Source organism: Amblyomma maculatum, chromosome 1 (genome assembly GCF_055883805.1).
Source record: "Amblyomma maculatum isolate TAMU_Amacu chromosome 1, ASM5588380v1, whole genome shotgun sequence".
Classification (NCBI taxonomy): domain Eukaryota; kingdom Metazoa; phylum Arthropoda; class Arachnida; order Ixodida; family Ixodidae; genus Amblyomma; species Amblyomma maculatum.
The window spans coordinates 138,261,434-138,279,780 of NC_139344.1; the positions used below are offsets into that span (position 1 = coordinate 138,261,434).

At 48.7% G+C, this 18,347-nt stretch overlaps 2 protein-coding genes and 6 non-coding genes across 8 annotated transcripts; all 8 read right to left on the reverse strand.

The window, feature by feature from the left end:
- Window positions 1-10: 10 nt before the first annotated feature.
- Window positions 11-6,699, reverse strand: LOC146204060 (uncharacterized). Its single transcript, XM_084589080.1, has 3 exons — window positions 5,884-6,699; window positions 4,887-4,910; window positions 11-574 (listed from the first exon to the last, which is right to left on the reverse strand). The coding sequence occupies exons 1-3, from the start codon at window positions 6,092-6,094 to the stop codon at window positions 75-77; spliced, it is 735 nt and encodes a 244-aa protein (XP_084445206.1). The 5' UTR covers window positions 6,095-6,699; the 3' UTR covers window positions 11-74.
- On the reverse strand, window positions 5,176-5,257 carry TRNAL-UAG (transfer RNA leucine (anticodon UAG)). The gene has a single exon. It is a non-coding gene; the product is annotated as a tRNA-Leu (tRNA).
- A 9-nt stretch (window positions 6,700-6,708) lies between the features above and the next one.
- Window positions 6,709-10,334, reverse strand: LOC146204062 (uncharacterized). The gene has a single exon (XM_084589079.1). It carries the CDS (start codon window positions 10,179-10,181, stop codon window positions 8,784-8,786), a length of 1,398 nt encoding a protein of 465 aa, XP_084445205.1. The 5' UTR covers window positions 10,182-10,334; the 3' UTR covers window positions 6,709-8,783.
- Window positions 10,335-10,435: 101 nt separating this feature from the next.
- Window positions 10,436-10,517, reverse strand: TRNAL-UAG (transfer RNA leucine (anticodon UAG)). Its single transcript has one exon. It is a non-coding gene; the product is annotated as a tRNA-Leu (tRNA).
- Window positions 10,518-12,540: 2,023 nt separating this feature from the next.
- TRNAL-UAG (transfer RNA leucine (anticodon UAG)) lies at window positions 12,541-12,622 on the reverse strand. The gene has a single exon. It is a non-coding gene; the product is annotated as a tRNA-Leu (tRNA).
- A 5,086-nt stretch (window positions 12,623-17,708) lies between these two features.
- Window positions 17,709-17,790, reverse strand: TRNAL-UAG (transfer RNA leucine (anticodon UAG)). The gene has a single exon. It is a non-coding gene; the product is annotated as a tRNA-Leu (tRNA).
- A 196-nt stretch (window positions 17,791-17,986) lies between these two features.
- On the reverse strand, window positions 17,987-18,068 carry TRNAL-UAG (transfer RNA leucine (anticodon UAG)). Its single transcript has one exon. It is a non-coding gene; the product is annotated as a tRNA-Leu (tRNA).
- A 197-nt stretch (window positions 18,069-18,265) lies between these two features.
- On the reverse strand, window positions 18,266-18,347 carry TRNAL-UAG (transfer RNA leucine (anticodon UAG)). The gene has a single exon. It is a non-coding gene; the product is annotated as a tRNA-Leu (tRNA).

Genomic DNA, 18,347 nt, shown 5'->3' on the forward strand with positions numbered 1-18,347 from the left:
TATTGCCGTGAAACAGAAAACAAAAATACACATGATAAAACACGTCAACTACACTTGAGCTAACGCGTACGCGGCTAAAATCTTTTCAGGTTCACCAACTCATCAAATAGACATTGCCAATGTGGTGGATCCTGCTGCATCCTGAAAGTTTCGCGTATATACACCGCACTTTCAATGAAGTTTTCACGCGCAGATCGTGTATTTATATCTGCGTGACGCACCTGCATTCGTGTTTTCCACAAACTATGGAGACCAAGAAGCATAATTAAATCATAAGGTGCATCATCGTTCTGCACTGGTAGGAATCTGATTCCGTACGGAGTTAGGGGAAGTTCCTTTTTAATTGTCCTTTGGAGGACGTCCCACAGAAAAACAGCATCCCAACACTGTAAGAAGACGTGTTCAATTGTCTCCGGTTTTTTGCACAACAGGCAATTTGTTGTCCATGGGACGAAGATACCTTTTTCATTCAGCCAGGTTTTAACAGGGAGCGTATTAGAGTGAAGTTTGAAAAGGAACGTTTTAGCAGATGGCCTCACGGGTATCTTCTTTACTCTTTTCAAAACATCCTGCCCTGGGCCTCCACAGTGTATTTCCCTGTAAAAAGGCACCGGCAGCATCACGTCAATGAGATCTTTATACAGTTTTTTTCTGGGAACATTGAAAAGGTAATCAAAAGAAAACCGCACTTCCAGCAACTTGCACGAAAAAACAACTTCGCGCAGGTAGCCAGTCACAGTACCAGGCATGCTTTCACATGACACAATCCATTCAGGGAGCAGCCTCTGCAATCGCACTTGCATCACAGTTCTTAGAAAGGTATCTTTTTGATCACGCAGGAATATAAATCGCGAAACCACTTGTCGCAAGAACAAATGAGCAAGGCCAAGCCCGCCCCTTTTAACAGAAATAAACAAGTTCGTCCGGGCGGTTTTTTCCCATGTGGATGCCCAAATAAAAACAGCAAAAACGCGGTGCATTTTCTGAATTGAGGTTCGTGAGACACACAACACATTCATGAGGTACCACAGCCTTGAAATAAGAAAAACATTGCAAATGGAAGCGCGCGAAAACATTGAGAGTTGCCTTCCTTGCCACGCATCCGCTTTTTCTTTCGCTCTGGATGTTTCTTCCATCCAGTGCATGTTGGCATCTCGATAACAATCTAAAGGCACGCCTAGATATCGCGTTGGGAGAGCAGACCATCGCAGCTTACAGAAGAAATCAGGTGTCACGTCCCAATCACCGTGCCAAAACCCAGAGCTTTTCTCCCAATTGATCTTACATCCGGTTTGATCACAAAATGTTTGGACGACACCCGTAACTTCACAGATGCTCTTTCTAGTTGCACAAAACACTGCTATGTCATCAGCATATGCCAGCATTTTCACGTGTGCTGATTGCAGCTTGAACCCTAAAATGCGATCGCTATCAATGATAGCCAAGCAAAGTGGCTCTAAATACAGTGCAAAAAGCAGGGGTGAGAGTGGGCAGCCCTGCCTTACCGATGAACGTACTGCGATGCTGTCAGTCCGTTCACCATTCACTATAATACGGGTCGTGCAGTTCGCGTAAGCCATTTTAACACCCTCCACTATGACTTTTCCAAGGTTAGAATGCTCCAAAATGGAAAAAAGAATTTCGTGAGAAACACGGTCAAAGGCTTTCGCCAAATCTAACTGCATCATGGCTATCTGACCACCGAGTGCATCAACACATTCTAGTACGGTTCTTGCGACATGTATATTCGTGGCAATGGATCGACCATTGATGCCGCACGTTTGATGAGATCCAACCAGTTTTTTTATTACGCTTTGCAGTCTTTTTGCTAAAACCTTCATATACACCTTGTAGTCAACATTGGTGAGGCTAATCGGTCGATATGACCCCACCAACAGTCGTTTTTCCGGATCATCTGTCTTGGGTATTAGCACAATGTGCGATGTAGCGAAAGACAATGGAACAGTATTACGTTCATAAGCTTCAGTGATTACATCGAGCATAAACTGAGCCGCATACTGCTGAAAAGTTTTAAAGAAGGCAGCGCTTAGACCATCCGGCCCAGGGGCCTTCCCAGGTGTCAGGTCATCTATTGCAGATTCTATCTCCTGCAACGTTATCGGTGTTTCTAGGCGCGCTTTACTTTCGTCATCCAGTGCAGGCATCCGTCTTAGAAAGTCTGTTTGAAAGCCGCCTACAGTCTCAAGCTTAGCGCTAAGCAGTTCTTCGAAGTGCTCTGCTACCGCATGCTGAATATCTTTAGCATCTTCTGTGATATGGCCGCCATACCTTATACTCCTAATTTCTTTCTGGCAGGCGTATCTTTTCTCGTCTGCTAGGGCTCGTTTTGTCGGCACTTCTCCAGCCCAAAGTTTTTCAGCCCTTGCACGTATGACAGCCGCTGTGTATCTTTCGCTGTCGATTGTTTCCAGCTCACTTTTAAGCTCTCGTATTTTACTGGCGAAATGCCCTGGCACAGTACTTTCCATGCTCAAAAAAAGAGCAAGTTGTTCATTCAGTTCTTTTTCTTTTTCTTTCTCTTTGTATCGCAGCTTACTACTCTTTTCTATTGCTTTCAATTTGACCCACTCTTTGAAGCTGTCCCATTCCGCTGCAAAACTTACTGGTCGCATAGCAAGACGATTTTCAAACTCTGTCTTAACTTCAGTAAGGAACTCTTCATCGGCAAGAAGTTTGGCATTCAGTTTCCATAGGTACCAGTTAAATCGCGATTTCTTTCCTTTGCGACCAAACACTGCACTCACGAGACAATGATCGCTGAAAGACACAGGTTTGACATCATATGCAGTACATAGGGAAACAAGATCTACCGAGGCATACACCCTGTCCAATCTGGCATGGCTATCTCGCTGAAAGTGCGTGAACTCTGGCTGGTTTCCAGTGGAGAACACACTACCAACATCCTCAAGGCTATACTCATGTACAAGTGCATTCAACAGCTCGGAGCTCCTGTCTCTTCGAGGTTTACACTTGGCCGCTCGGTCCACAGCTGCGCACACACAGTTGTAGTCACCAAGTACAAGCAAGATTTTGTCGACCTTCAACCACAACTCAATAGACTGAAAAAACAATTCACGCTCACGCCCTGAATTGGGAGCATACACACACACAACACGCCAGCATAAATTAGAGTAGGTAAAATCGGTAACCAAAAGCCGACCACTTGGACAGGCAAAAACGAACTCTACGCTTACTCCCAGCGTGTTACGTATAAATAAAAGGCACCCACCCGATACACCAACAGAATGGCATACACACACATAAAAGTTTGTTTGAAAAGAAGCCACCATACGGTCAGTGCTTTCTTGGCTCTCAATCTTTGACTCTTGCATAGCTGCTATATCTATATCATTATCCACAAGGAGGCGACTGAGCTGGCATTGTCGCCTTCTCGCTCCCAGTCCTCTAACATTCAAAGTAGCTACGTGTAACGGCGAATTAAGCTTGAGAGTCATGTACTAGAGAGAGACGCCAGTACCGGCATGGTGCCTACCTTCATGGTTGCGTGGCCTCCGCTTCTGACAAACAGCGGCGTATGCATGCATGTAATGTCCTGCCAGCAGAATGTCGGGATGCATTCAAACGAAGTCCAAGCCCATTGTTTCATTTTTGCTAACACACGCACCACTTGGTTGTAGAAGGTTCGTGACGCTGGTCGGTAGGCAGCCGACCCACAAATCGTTCAGGTCTCCACAAAAACTACGGAGGCGGTTTCCCCGCCTGCCGCGTGTCAGCCGAGAAGTTCGGCTTCGGTCTTAACGTGGCTCTTCGGATGCCAGAAGTTTTCGGCGGCGGCTCACCACAAACACCGCCTGGCAGCTGAGTCTCCTCGACGCTTTCCTCATGCGGACGTTTCGCGGCAATTAAGGCTGCTGTCTCCGGCCCAACCTCCATGGCATCAGTACAGGAAGGCTCAGTACTGAGATGATCCTCAGCGTCAGAAAATTTGGTTAAGTCTTCTGACCCTTCCTTTGACTCGCTTTCATGGTCCTGGGATGGAACGTTCAAGACATGCCGAGGTTCATTCTTTTCATTTGAGACCATCACCTTACCCTTTGTTAAAACCGTCATGGAAGGCGCGTCCTGTTTCGTTGACTGACCTCTAATGTCAGCAGCCTCCTCCGCATCCGCCTCGTCCATAATTAACTCGGACGAGTCTTCGCTGGTCCCAGGTCCGGCAATGCTAGCGTAGGTTCGTGCACACTGGTTGTCTTCATGCCCGAACCGTCGGCAGGTTCCGCAGCGAGGAACCCGGCACTCTTTGCGGATGTGACCCGTACTCCGGCAGCGTAGGCACAACGGGGGTCTGCCTGGCACAATGGCGAGCGCGAGCTCACCGCTAACATTGAGCTGATGCGGCAGGTCGTCGAGCTTCATGCCAGCTTTCAGCTTCAGCGTGACGAGTCTAGTTGTAGAGCCCTTTTCCAGCATACCTTTAACACGCCAGCGCTCCCGGGAAACGTCTGACACCTTTCCGTACGGCGCAAATGCAGCACGAACATCTTCATCTGGCACGTTGTGAAGTAGCCAGTGAAGCTTGAGTCGCACGTCCTGGTTCGCCGGGTCAATCACCAAGCAGCGACCGTTTTTCACAGACAGCTCACCTACACTGACAATCTTGTTGACGGCTTGAGTATCCTTGAGAGTGACGGCCCAGACGTGGCTCATCCGATACGCCCCCATAGCGATAACATCGGGGATTAGCGAGTGTTGTGCTAAAGCATCCCGGAAATCTTCCACCCGGTACGGGCGGGCCCTGATATCGGCGTGCAAAAAAACGGTATTCAAAACAAACCGACCTGTTGGAAGTGCAGGCAAAACGACCTGGTAAGTGTTGTCCTTTTCAGTAATCCTGTTACCGCGGCCTGACATAGCCGCTGAAGCCGCTCCTGAGGAGCCCTGCATCCTGCGTCCGTTCACTGGCGTGGCCGGAAGCAGAATCCTCGGCCACGCTACCTCTGGTTATGGCTACTACAGCAGGTGGATCCCAGTTACGTGACGACAACACAATAAAACAATAAGTACTGTGGCACCGAACGGCGGCAACGTGTGTCGAGTGTAGGACCGTTGGGTACGACTGCGGCTTTTTGACTGACCGAGCTGCATACGTACGGTGTCGTGTAAGACACACTGGGTGAGAAAATAAAAAGTTATTGGCAGCGGTGGGGTTCGAACCCACGCCTCCGAAGAGACTGGGGCCTAAAACCAGCGCCTTAGACCACTCGGCCACGCTACCTCTTTTTTTTTTAATACCTTTTTATTGAGACAAGCACGATACATTGTTAAAAGCACCCCGGCTGCTTCAGCCGGTCAAAAGTTACAATGACTTGATTTGAACTAAATCGTCAAGCGCACACATCCACGCGGGGGGGGGGGGGGGGGGGGGGGGGTCTCTCTGCACTCGGTACACATCACGTATATAACATACACTTTCCACAAAGTTTTCCTTTGTTGTTCGGACGTTTACATCTGCATTGCGTACCGCCATTCGAGTTTTCCGTAAACTATGGAGGCCGAGGAGCATAATCATGTCGTAAGGGACACCTCTGTCATCTGTGCCTGTTGGTAAATAGCGGATTCCAATCGGTGTTGGTAGTTCCTTTTTTAGTGTACGTTGCAGGACATCCCGATAGAAGATCGCGTCCCAACATTCAATGAACACATGTTCAACGGTTTCTGGCTTTTTGCACAGCAAGCAGTTCGTTGTCCATGGTACAAAAATGCCTTTGTCAGATAGCCATGTCTTAACCGGCAGGGTACCTGAGTGCAGTTTGAAAAAGAATGTTTTTGTACTTGCTTTAACTGGCATCCTTTTAATTCTTTTAAGAACATCTTGTCCTAGGCCTCCAGAGTTTATTATACGATACAGGGGCACTGGCATGATTACATCTATAAGATCTTTGTACAGTCTTTTCCTCTTTACAGTGCTGAGATACTCTTGTGAAAACCGAACCCTGAGAAATTGCACAGAGTCAACAACTTCTTTCAAATAACCTCTAGCGCCACAAGTTGACAATCTCACAGTGGACACTATAAAATCAGGAAGAGCTCTGCTCAGACGCACCTGCATCATTTAGCGCAGGAAGGGGTCTTTCTGCGCCCTCATAAACATAAAACGAGACACAACCTGGCGAACAAACAAATGTGCGAGACCCAGACCACCATCTTGAACTGTTCGAAACAAATTGGTTCTTGTGACCCTCTCCCAACTTGAATTCCAGATAAACACAGCAAATACCCTATGCATTTTTTGCACATTTACACGCGACATACCCAGAAACTGCAAAACATACCACACTTTGGCAATTAAAAAAATGTTGCATACTGTTGCTCTCGCAAAAATCGACAAGTCTCGTCCTTGCCATGCCCTTGCTTTCTCGCTCACTTTTGACGTCGCCTCGTTCCAGTAATCTGCGCTCTTGTTATAGTGCTCGAGAGGCACACCCAAGTAGTTCAACGGCATGTTTGTCCACTGCAGATTCGCGAACAACGGTGGTGTAATTCCCCAGCTTCCGTGCCAAAAGCCCACACTCTTTTCCCAATTGATCTCAGCCCCAGTTCGCTGGCAAAACCGCTTGGCGACGTCAACACTTTCTTGTACACTCTCGCGGTCACTGCAGAATACAGCAATGTCGTCCGCATACGCAAGAATTTTACATTAGATGACTGAAACCTGAAGCCATTTATTCGGTCGTTGTTAATAAGACTTAAACAGAAGGGCTCAAGGTAAAGTGCAAAAAGCAATGGTGAAAGCGGGCATCCCTGCCGTACGGAGGACCGCAGAGGGATGGGTTCACACAGGTTCTTATTGACAATTATTTGAACTGTACAGCTGCTGTAAACCATTTTAAGCCCGTCTTGTATTATGCTGCCCACATTTACATGTTCCAAAACTGAGTACAAGACATCGTGCGCCACGCGATCAAACGCCTTCGACAGGTCTAGCTGTACCATTGCAACTCGGCCACCGAACACATCACAGCACTCAAGGATACTTCGAGCGATGTGCACATTTGTGCAGATGGTACGCCCTTTCACTCCGCACGTTTGGTGCGGTCCAACTAGGTCCGTGATGACACTCTGTAAACGTTTGCCAAGAATCTTCATATAGATCTTGTAGTCGACATTTGTGAGGGTTATCGGGCGATAAGCCCCCATAGATAGCATTTTTTCTCGGTCACATGTTTTGGGGATAAGCACAATGTGGGCAGTAGAGAAGGAAGGTGGCATTTGTTTTACATTGTATGCTTCTGCAATCATATCGTATAGCAGCGGGCTGACTTCTCTGAATATTTTATAGAAAGCAGCGCCTAACCCATCAGGTCCTGGTGTTTTCCCAAGTGGCAGGTCCTCAATAGCCTTCTGAACTTCATCTAAGCTAATAGGCTGTTCTAAGCGCGCACGTTTCTCTTCGTCTAATCGAGACATGAGGTGCAAAAATTCGTCCCACAGACTGCCCTTTGCGCTTCTGTCATTCCCTATCAGTCCTTTGTAATGCTCAACAAACACTCGCTCGATTTCTTCGCGGTCGGTCGTTATTCTGTTGCGGTAGCGGATCTGTTGAATTTCATTTTGTGCTGCCTATCTTCTTTCATCACACAATGCACGATTATTCGGCACTTCACCAGCCCACAACTTTTCGGCGCGCGCACTTATCACAGCCGCTCGGTACTTATCTGCCTCCAGAGCTTCTAGCTGGCTTTTGACTTCTCGGATTTCTTTTATGTACAAACCGGGCACTACTGTTTCCATACTTGTCAAAAAGTCTAATTTGCACTCCAATTCTTTGATTCGTTTCTTTTCGCTTTGATGAAGGATAGTTCCTCGTTCTATCGCTTTCATCTTGACTGTGTTCTTAAAATTTTCCCACTTATCTGCGCAGCTTGCTGATTTGACGCAAGGCATTTTGATTAAGTCTATAATTTGTTTAACAAAGGTTTCATCCTCCAGCAGTTTAACATTAAATTTCCAAAGTTTCCAGTTGAAACGAGTCCTACTATGTTTCTTCCCAAAGCTTACAATAACAAGGCTGTGATCGCTGAAAGAAACATGTTTCACTTCATGGTTGGAACACACTGTCACAAATCCTATGCTTGCGTATACTCTATCTAGTCTTGCATTGCTACCGCATTGGAAGTGCGTGAAACATGGCTGCGAGCCTTGAAGCAACACCCAGCCCAGATCTTCCATGTCGTGTTCTTGAATTATTGCATCGAGATACTGCGCACTCTGATCACGCACAGGGGTGATCGGCACTCGATCCTCTGGCATGCAGACACAGTTAAAATCACCCATCAAAACGACGCTTCTCTCGCAGTTCAAAAACACTTTGACCTTTTCAAAAAAACTAACAAGTTCCTTCTAATTGTTAGGGGCATACACACAAATCACTTTCCATGAGCATCCAGAAAGGGTGAAATCAACAACCAGTAACCGACCCTCTTCGGATGTGACAATGGTTTCATTCCCAATTCCAAGATTATTTCTCAAAAATAACGCGCAACCTCCGGACTTTCCAACCGCGTGACATACGCAGACATTGTATCGGGACCGAAAAATTTCAACCATGCGATCTGTGTGCTCCTCGCTCTCAATCTTAGTTTCTTGTAATGCGATTATATGCAATTCATTTTCTAAAAAGAGGCGGTTTACCTGACACTGGCGCTTCCTCGCCGCCAGTCCACGCACGTTCAGTGTGGCTACGCGTAGTGGCAGTTGAATCTTTTGTTCATTCTTAAAGGCACCCACTGCTCGCGCAGTGCTCACCTCAGGGTACCGTGGCGCTGAAGGGGATTCCGCGTGCTGGAGCTCCACAAAGTGCACCGCCTCGCAACGATCACACGCACTTTCACAGTCCATGGCCAAAGTTTGACGGTCAAGCTCACAGTTCCTTTCCATGGTATATCGTCTCCACCATGGCACGCTGATCTGGAAACCGACGGCAGCACATTACAGCTGTAGAAGCGCTGTTCAGGCGCCTCTACCGCAGGTCGTATGTCTGGTGGAATATTTGGTCTTGGCCTGTAGGGAGACCGTCGCGTCATTACCGCCTTGGTGGGCGGCTCCTCCGCGGGTGCTCCATCAGTTTGTCGGTCATCTTTCACAGTTTCGAGGTAAGCGCGTTTTGTGGCCGTGACATCAGCTTCCTCCAATGAGACCTCATTATGGGGGTGTTCGACGTGCGGTTCGTCAAGTGTTCTAGCAGGGGCTCTGAGAGTAGGCGGCTGCTTTTCTTGGCTCGTCTTTTCCTCCGAGACGCGTTGCGGTACTGGAGGTGCCTCGGCCGGACTTGTGCCGCTAGGCCCTACACTTGAAGGCTGCGTGCTCTTCTCGACGGTTGCTGTTTTGCCTCCAGCTGCCCTTGATGCTTCCTCAGCCTCCACCTCGTCCATAACGTGTTCAGTCACATCGATGTTCCTTCCTGGTCCGGTCTTGCTTGCGTACGTAGGTACACACTCGCTTTCGTCGTGACCAAACCGGCGACAGCGCGAGCACCGAGGTACCCGACAGTCGCGGCGAATGTGGCCTTTCCCTTGGCAGCGGAGGCAGAGCGGAGGCCTCCCAGCTACAACCAAAAGTGCAGGTTCACAGGCTATTCGCAGTTGATGAGGTATGTCTTCAACTGTCACGTTGGATTTCAGCTTCAGGCTTAGTACACGGGTCGTTGACCCTTTTTCTGTGACGCCGTGCACACGCCAGCGCTCCTTCGAACACTCGGTCAACTCGCCGTACGGAAGGAAGGCCGCACGCACTTCTTCATCAGTCACGTTGTGAAGGACCCAGTGCACTTTAATGCGAACCTCTTGCTTGTTGGGGTCAATCACAAGACACCGGTGCTCCTTCACAGTCATGCTCCCGGCAGCAAGCACTTTCTTAACGGCTTCCGTGTTCTTAAACGTGACTGCCCACACATGATTCATTTGGAATGCTCCCAAGGCCACAACCTCAGGAAGCAATTCCAAACGGGCAAGGGCATCCCTGTAGTCCTCGACCCTATACGGCAGCGCTCGAACGTCGCCGTGCAAAAATACGGTATTAAAAACAATACGACCTGTTGGGAGGTGGGGCAGCATAACTTCGTAGCCTGTGTCGTTATCTTCAGCAGCAAACCTGTTTCCGCGGCTCGGCTGAGCCGCTAACACCGCTCCGACGGAGCTCATGATAACGCGTCCGTTCACAGTGGTGGCCGGAAGTGGAATCCTCGGCCACGCTACCTCTGGTTATGGCTACTACAGCAGGTGGATCCCAGTTACGTGACGACAATACACGATAAAACAATAAGTACTGTGGCACCGAACGGCGGCAACGTGTGTCGAGTGTAGGACCGTTGGGTACGACTGCGGCTTTTTGACTGACCGAGCTGCATACGTACGGTGTCGTGTAAGACACACTGGGTGAGAAAATAAAAAGTTATTGGCAGCGGTGGGGTTCGAACCCACGCCTCCGAAGAGACTGGTGCCTAAAACCAGCGCCTTAGACCACTCGGCCACGCTACCTTTTTTTTTTCTTTATTTCCTGGCTTTGGTTCGTACCATTTCACAAGAACACAACACGAATAACACACAACAAAGTACATATTGGAAGGTCATCATCAGCCAATGTCAGGCTGGCTTCGTCTCAGTACATTAAAACTCCCGCAACGACAGCAAAGGCTCTACCCTTGAGAGCCATTCGGGAGGTTCAGCAGCCACTTTCTGTATGGCAATAAACCAATTCACACTTTCTCGAAAGTATATTCTAGCGGGTCGAGCATCCCTGTCGCAGTGATAGCCCGCCATTCTGGAGCGCCATATAGAGTGGAGGCCCATGAGCATGATTAAATCATACGGAACGCCATCTTCATTATCAATGCTTAAATACCGGATGCCGTGGGAGTCTAGTGGAAATTCTTTCTTTATCGTACGTTGCAAAACATCCCAGAAATAAACCCCTTCCCAACAATGCAAAAAAACATGGTCTATTGTTTCCGGCTGCTTGCAGATTAAACAGTGCGCCCCCCACGGTAAAAAAAAATCCCTTTCCTCCAAAAACTTCTTTACTGATAATGTTCCGGTGTGTAATTTAAAGAAAAATGTCTTAGCTCCTGGCGACACCTGCATTTTCTTTACTCTCTTCAAGACATCTCTGCCCGGACCTCCACTGTATAAGGTTCTGTACAAGGGTTGTGGCAAAACAATGTCACATAAATCGCGATACAGCTTTTTTCGTTTTACAGTGGACAAATATTCATTAGAAAAACGCACTGAAAGAAGTCTTACACTAGCGACGACCTCCCTGTAATAACCAAAAATCCCACCCGTAGCTTCTTCGGTGGAGACAACAAACTCCGGCAGTAGGCGCCGTAGCCTAACTTGGCAGACGGTGCGTAAGAAAGGGTCCGAAGCATCCCGAAAAAACAAAAACCGGTTGACCACCTGCCGTAAAAACAGATGGCCGAGTCCCAAACCGCCGTCTTTTACCCGACGGAACAAATTCGTCCTGCTGCAGCGTTCCCATTTACCTGCCCAAACAAAAAGGGCGAAAATCCTGTGTAACTTCTGTACGTTTACGCGCGAACAACTCAAAACTTGCATTGCGAACCAAAGGACCACACCAAACGTGTGGGATAAAAGGGAGGTCAATAGTGACCAACATTCAAAAGGCGCGAAGTGTCCTTGAGTGTTGTGATGACTGGGATGGTCGGGTCGCCATGCTTCAGATCGACCTCGAAAAAGCATTCGACTGCGTCGATCACGAAATTTTGTTTTCCCTTTTAGAACATGTGAATGTTGGTTCAGTTATATGTAAGGGTGTGGCCCTGGCGTACCGTAACTGCACGACGAGAGTGATTATTAATAAGAGTCTGGGAGCCCCCATTCGACTGCAGCGTTCGGTGCGACAGGGCTGTCCCCTCAGCCCTCTTTTGTTTTGCATTTATATTGAAACATTGTGCATGAAACTTATGAATAATGTCAACATTAGTGCGTTTAGGTTACAAGCAGCCGAAGTGAAGCTGCTCGCGTATGCAGACGACATCGTTATTTTTACGGTTGACCAGGAGAGTATCACCGAGGCTGTCAAATGTATCCGTGAGTTCTCTCAAGTTACCGGTAGCGGGGTGAACTGGGCCAAGTGCCTTGGGCTCTGGCATGGACAGTGGCCGTCGAAACCAGATCGCTTTGCCAATGTTACGTGGACAGACACACCGACCAAGTACTTGGGCGTCGAGCTGGATGCCTACCGCGAAAGCGAGCATTATTGGAAAGGGCAAATGACCGAACTACGGGAGAGAGCCGAGAAGTGGAAAGGCGCCAACATGTCGATTCTCGGCCACGCTACCTCTGGTTATGGCTACTACAGCAGGTGGATCCCAGTTACGTGACGACAATACACGATAAAACAATAAGTACTGTGGCACCGAACGGCGGCAACGTGTGTCGAGTGTAGGACCGTTGGGTACGACTGCGGCTTTTTGACTGACCGAGCTGCATACGTACGGTGTCGTGTAAGACACACTGGGTGAGAAAATAAAAAAGTTATTGGCAGCGGTGGGGTTCGAACCCACGCCTCCGAAGAGACTGGTGCCTAAAACCAGCGCCTTAGACCACTCGGCCACGCTACCTTTTTTTTTTTTTCTTTATTGCCTGGCTTTGACACAAATACACCGCACTGAAACTCAAAACAACAGGAAAAAAGGAATAATATATGTACACAAAGGTAGCTAGCGTTGCCTAACACCCACTGAGGGGCAGGCATTGTCATGTTAAAATTCCTTGAGCACCGTCAAAGGTTCTAGCTTTGACAGCCACTCAGGAGCACATGGTTGCACTTTAAGCACGTGGAGCCATCGCTGCACACTTTCACGGAAATACATGCGGGCTGGCCGTGCATCTGGATCGCAGTGATAACCAGCCATTCGTGCGCGCCATATACTGTGGAGGCACATTAACATAACCTGGTCTAACGGCATATCATCGTGGTTATCCAATGGCAAATACCTAATGCCATGGGAATCAAGTGGCAACTGTTTTTTTATTGTCCTTTGCAGAACATCCCACAAATATACCCCCTCCCAGCTATGCAAAAACACGTGATCTATTGTCTCTGGCTGTTTGCAGATGAGACATTGGGCCCCCCACGGTATGAACATACCCTTCTCCTCCATAAATGATTTTACACTCAAAGTACCGGTATGTAGCATAAAGAAAAACGTTTTAGCTCCCGAAGCAACTTGCATTTTCTTTACGCGTTTTAATACATTACTTCCTGTGCCTCCATAGTATAAAGCTCGGTACAAGGGCACCGGGAACACCACTTCACAAACATCCTTGTATAATGTTCTCCTGTTAACATTACTTAAATACTCTTTCGAAAAACGTGCGCTTAAGAATTTCACGCTCAAAACAATTTCCCTAAAAAATCCAAACAGAGAACCAGGCATACATTGAGTATAAACTACGAAATCAGGCAACGCTCGACCAAGTCTTTGTTGACACACTGTGCGCAGGAATGGATCGCTGGCATCCCTAAAAAACATAAACCGGTTGACAATCTGTCGCACAAACAAATGACCCAGACCAAGCCCCCCATGCTTCACCTGCCGGAACAAATTTGTCCGACTGCATCTCTCCCAACTCGAAGCCCAAACAAACACCGCAAAAACTCGATGCAATTTTTGCACATTTACACGGGAGCAATGCAACACTTGCATAACATACCATAACTTACTAATTAAAAACAGGTTGCAAACTGCGGCTCTTGCAAATATTGATAATTGAGCACTTTTCCATTTCTCCGCTTTTTCACTGGTTTCTTTGACCTGCTCTAGCCAGTATGGCTCGCTTTCCTTGTAAAATTTCAAGGGCACACCCAAGTACTTTGCAGGCGTTGTAACCCACGACACATTAGCGAAAGTGTCGGGGGTCAGCTGCCATTCTCCGTGCCAAAATCCCAGGCACTTACCCCAGTTAACTTTACTCCCTGCGACTTTGCTAAAATGTTTTACCACATTCACTGTCCTCTTTATACTCTCCTTATTTACACAAAAAAAAAACCGCAACGTCGTCTGCGTAAGCCAGCAATTTGGCTTCTGACTCCTGCAGTCGAAAACCATCAATGTCATTGTTTTGTAGGATGCCTAAACACAACGTTTCAATATAAATGCCGAACAAAAGAGGGCTGAGGGGGCAACCTTGGCGCACCGAACGTCGTACGTTGATGGGGGCCCCCAGTGACCTATTGACAATTAATCTCGTAGTGCAGTTACGGTACGCCAAAGCCACTCCCTCTCGAATAACAGAGCCGACATTAACATAGTCTAATATACTGAACAGAATAGTATGTGCCACACAATCAAAAGCTTTCTCCAAGTCCAACTGCAGTAACGCAACACATGCATGAGTTGCATCGCAGCATTCGAGCACACTTCGCGCTTTGTGAATGTTCTGAAAGATAGATCGCCCTTTGATACCGCACGTTTGGTGAGGGCCCACTAGTTCGCATATAACCGTTTGTAGTCTGCCAGCAAGCACCTTCATATAAATCTTGTAATTAACGTTTGTCAGAGCAATGGGCCTGTAAGACGACAACTGCCTAAGCTTATCTGGTTGGTCAGTTTTCGGAATAAGTACTGTGTGCGACGATCCGAAAGACGCAGGCAGTGCCTTCAGTTCATACGCTTCATTAAATAAGGCACACAACAAAGGAGATAGCTGTTCCTTGAAATCTTTATAAAAAGCCGCCCTCAGGCCATCAGGCCCGGGTGATTTCCCTGGGTTTAAATTTTCTATTGCCTGCTGCGCTTCTTTTTCGCTTATTGGCCGCTCCAGTCTTTCCTTTTGTTCCTCGTCAATTTTTGGCATCGCGTCAAGAAAGGATTCTTTAAAACGGTCCAAATAAACCTCTCGGGACGAAAATAGATCTTCATAATACTCCCGGAAAGCTTTCGCGATTCCTTCGTTATCGGTTTCTGTGCGTCCTGCCCAATCTACCTCTGCCACGTGATTTCGCCTTGCATTTGCTTTTTCTATTCCCAACGATCTTTTTGTCGGCGTCTCATCCATGGCCAATTTTTCCGCTCTTGCACGCACTAACGCTCCTTGGTATCTGTCTTCTTCTATCAAGTTAATCTGTTCTTTTATTTTTCGAATATCCTCTATCCATCTGCCGGGTGCCTTACATTCCTGTTCGTGTAGTTTTGCGAGCAAAGCCTTAAGCTGGGTTTCTGTAATTTTCTTCTCGTACACCAGGCAACTGGATCTGTCAATGGCTTTAATTTTAATCTGTTCCTTGCACAACTCCCACTGTTTCCAGATTTCGAGCCAAGTCTCTGGCCTCACTTTAATCAATTCATTCAATACCACGCGTCTAAAGGCATAATCCTTAAGCAATTTATTGTTCAATTTCCATAACTCCCAGCTAAATGCATTGCTTCGTTTTTTGGTGCCGAATAAGCATTGCACCAAACAGTGATCCGTGAATGTCATAGGCACAACTCGGTATTCATTGCATGAAGGAATCAAATCCAGCGACGCGTAAATTCTGTCCAGACGCGCGTGGCTAGAACCTTGGAAGTGCGTGTACTGAACGGCACGCGGTCCTTCCAAGCAATCAGCCACATCCTCCATATTCCATTCGCTTATTAACTGGCATAACATTTCAGTGCTCTTGTCTCTGAATCCGCGTGTGCTGGTTTTGTCTCGAGCATTCAGTACACAGTTAAAATCGCCCAGAAATACTACCTGCCTTTCCGTACTGAACTGCTGCATAACATTCTCGAAAAACACTGTTCTTTCCTCCACACAGTTAGGAGCGTACACACAAATAATGCGCCACTCAACACCGCTGTATACACAATCAGCCACTACACACCGTCCCGAAGAGCATGAGGAGTAGCCCTTTACAATCAGACCAGGCAGCTTTTTGACGAACAATACACACCCGGCCGATGTCCCAACTGCGTGGCTAACAATGGCGTAAAATCTAGCCGCGAAACGTCGCACCATGCTCCCGGTCTCTTCCTCCCCATCAACCTTAGTTTCTTGCACGGCAAGCACGTCAATATCGTGGTCAGTTAAGAGCCGGTGCACCTGGCTCTGCTTCTTTTTGCCTGCCAATCCCCTGACATTTAACGTGGCTACTCTTAAGGTGGTTTCGGGCGCCATTTTCATCAAGGGTGAAGAGACCGAAAGCATGGTGCTTACCTTTCCCGTCTAGCGCGTTGCTAGACGCCGTCGTTGGATCCATCCCCGTCCGGTGCGAGCGGCTGACCCGGCAGCGGGGGCACTTTATCCGCTGCCCGTCTCTCTGATGATATGTTTGACCGCGGGCGTAGCGTGGACCGCCGGGATTGCCCCGTTTTTGCTGGTGGCTCGTCGACGCTGGGGGCTGACGCCTGGTTACCTTCGGGTTCGGACTGTGTGTGGGATCGCTTGGCTGGGGCTGGGACGCCTGGCTTACGAACACCGCTGGTGTCCGAGTGCTCCTCCCCATTATCCTGTTCCATACCGTTTGCCGGCTCAAGTGCCGTGCCTTCCTCATTGCTAGGGAGCTCAGGTGCAGAGTCCGCTCTCCCCACATCCCTCGCAGCATTGCCGCTTTCTGCCGAGTCCACCGACGAATCCGTCTCCCGTGTCTTCGTTCGCACCTCTCCGGCACCCTTCGCCGCCTCCTCCGCCTCGACCATGTCCATTGTGAGCTCCGCCGACCGTTCCGCAGTTCCATGTCCCGCGGCCGAAGCGTACGAAAGCACACAGGCAGCCTCGTCATGTCCGTAGCGTCTACACTTTGGACAACGCGGTACCTTACATTCACGTCGAATGTGACCGGTACCGCGGCAGCGCAGGCACTGCATCGCTCGCCCAGGCACCACGACAAGGGCTAGCTCTCCGGCAACTCGCAGCTGGTGAGGTAAGTCGTCGACCTTAATGCCGGGTTTCAATTTGAGGAGCACAGTCCTCGTGGTGGACCCCTTCTCCTTGACGCCTTGAACTCTCCACCTTTCCCGGGTCACCTCGGTCACATTCCCAAACGCAGCAAAAGCGATCCGGATGTCGTCGTCTGCCACACCGTGCAACATCCAGTGAAGTCGCAGCTTCACCTGTTGGTCTTCGGGATCAATAATGAGGCAACGGCGTCCCTTAACTTCGAGTTCCTTGAAAGCCACCAATTTCTTCGTTGCTTCTGTGCTGCTTAACGTGACCGCCCAAACATGGTTGATCTGATACGCCCCCAACGCCACAACGTCGGGGAGCGCACCAGCCTTGACCAGGGCGTCGCGGAAATCCTCGACCCTGTATGGCCTGACTCGCACATCGCCATGCAAAAAAAGCGTGTTAAAAACAACGCGTCCGGTGGGCAAAGTTGGCAGAATAATCTGATACTCGGTATCGTCCATGTCGTCGAGCCTGTTTCCGCGGCTGGAAAGGGCCGCTATCGCCGCTCCGCTGGAGCACATGATTCTGCGACCATTCACTACGGTGTCCGGAAGTAGAATGTCGGCCACGCTACCTCTGGTTATGGCTACTACAGCAGGTGGATCCCAGTTACGTGACGACAATACACGATAAAACAATAAGTACTGTGGCACCGAACGGCGGCAACGTGTGTCGAGTGTAGGACCGTTGGGTACGACTGCGGCTTTTTGACTGACCGAGCTGCATACGTACGGTGTCGTGTAAGACAGACTGGGTGAGAAAATAAAAATTTATTGGCAGCGGTGGGGTTCGAACCCACGCCTCCGAAGAGACTGGTGCCTAAAACCAGCGCCTTAGACCACTCGGCCACGCTACCTTTGATTATGTTTACTACAGCAGGTGGATCCCAGTTACGTGACGACAATACACGATAAAACAAGTACTGTGGCACCGAACGGCGGCAAGGTGTGTCGAGTGTAGGACCGTTGGGTACGACTGCGACTTTTTGACTGACCGAGCTGCATACGTACGGTGTCGTGTAAGACACACTGGGTGAGACAATAAAAAGTTATTGGCAGCGGTGGGGTTCGAACCCACGCCTCCGAAGAGACTGGTGCCTAAAACCAGCGCCTTAGACCACTCGGCCACGCTACCTTCATTTATGGCTACTACAGCAGGTGGATCCCAATTACGTGACGACAATACACGATAAAACAGTAAGTACTGTGGCACCGAACGGCGGCAATGTGTGTAGAGTGTAGGACCGTTGGGTACGACTGCTGCTTTTTGACTGACCGAGCAGCATACGTACGGTGTCGTGTAAGACACTGGGTGAGAAAATAAAAATTTATTGGCTGCGGTGGGGTTCGAACCCACGCCTCCGAAGAGACTGGTGCCTAAAACCAGCGCCTTAGACCACTCGGCCACGCTACC

Excerpts from the sequence above, each read along its gene's own strand:
- LOC146204060 (XM_084589080.1), bottom strand. The coding sequence starts at position 6,094 with ATGATGCAGGTGCGTCTGAGCAGAGCTCTTCCTGATTTTATAGTGTCC. Across the intron at positions 4,911-5,883 it reads CATGCCAGTGCCCCTGTATC|GAGCGGCTTCAGCGGCTATG; the intron begins GTATAATAAACT and ends AGGGCTCCTCAG. Across the intron at positions 575-4,886 it reads GGCTTCAGCGGCTATGTCAG|GGCAGGATGTTTTGAAAAGA; the intron begins GCCGCGGTAACA and ends GTGGAGGCCCAG.
- LOC146204062 (XM_084589079.1), bottom strand. The coding sequence starts at position 10,181 with ATGAGCTCCGTCGGAGCGGTGTTAGCGGCTCAGCCGAGCCGCGGAAAC.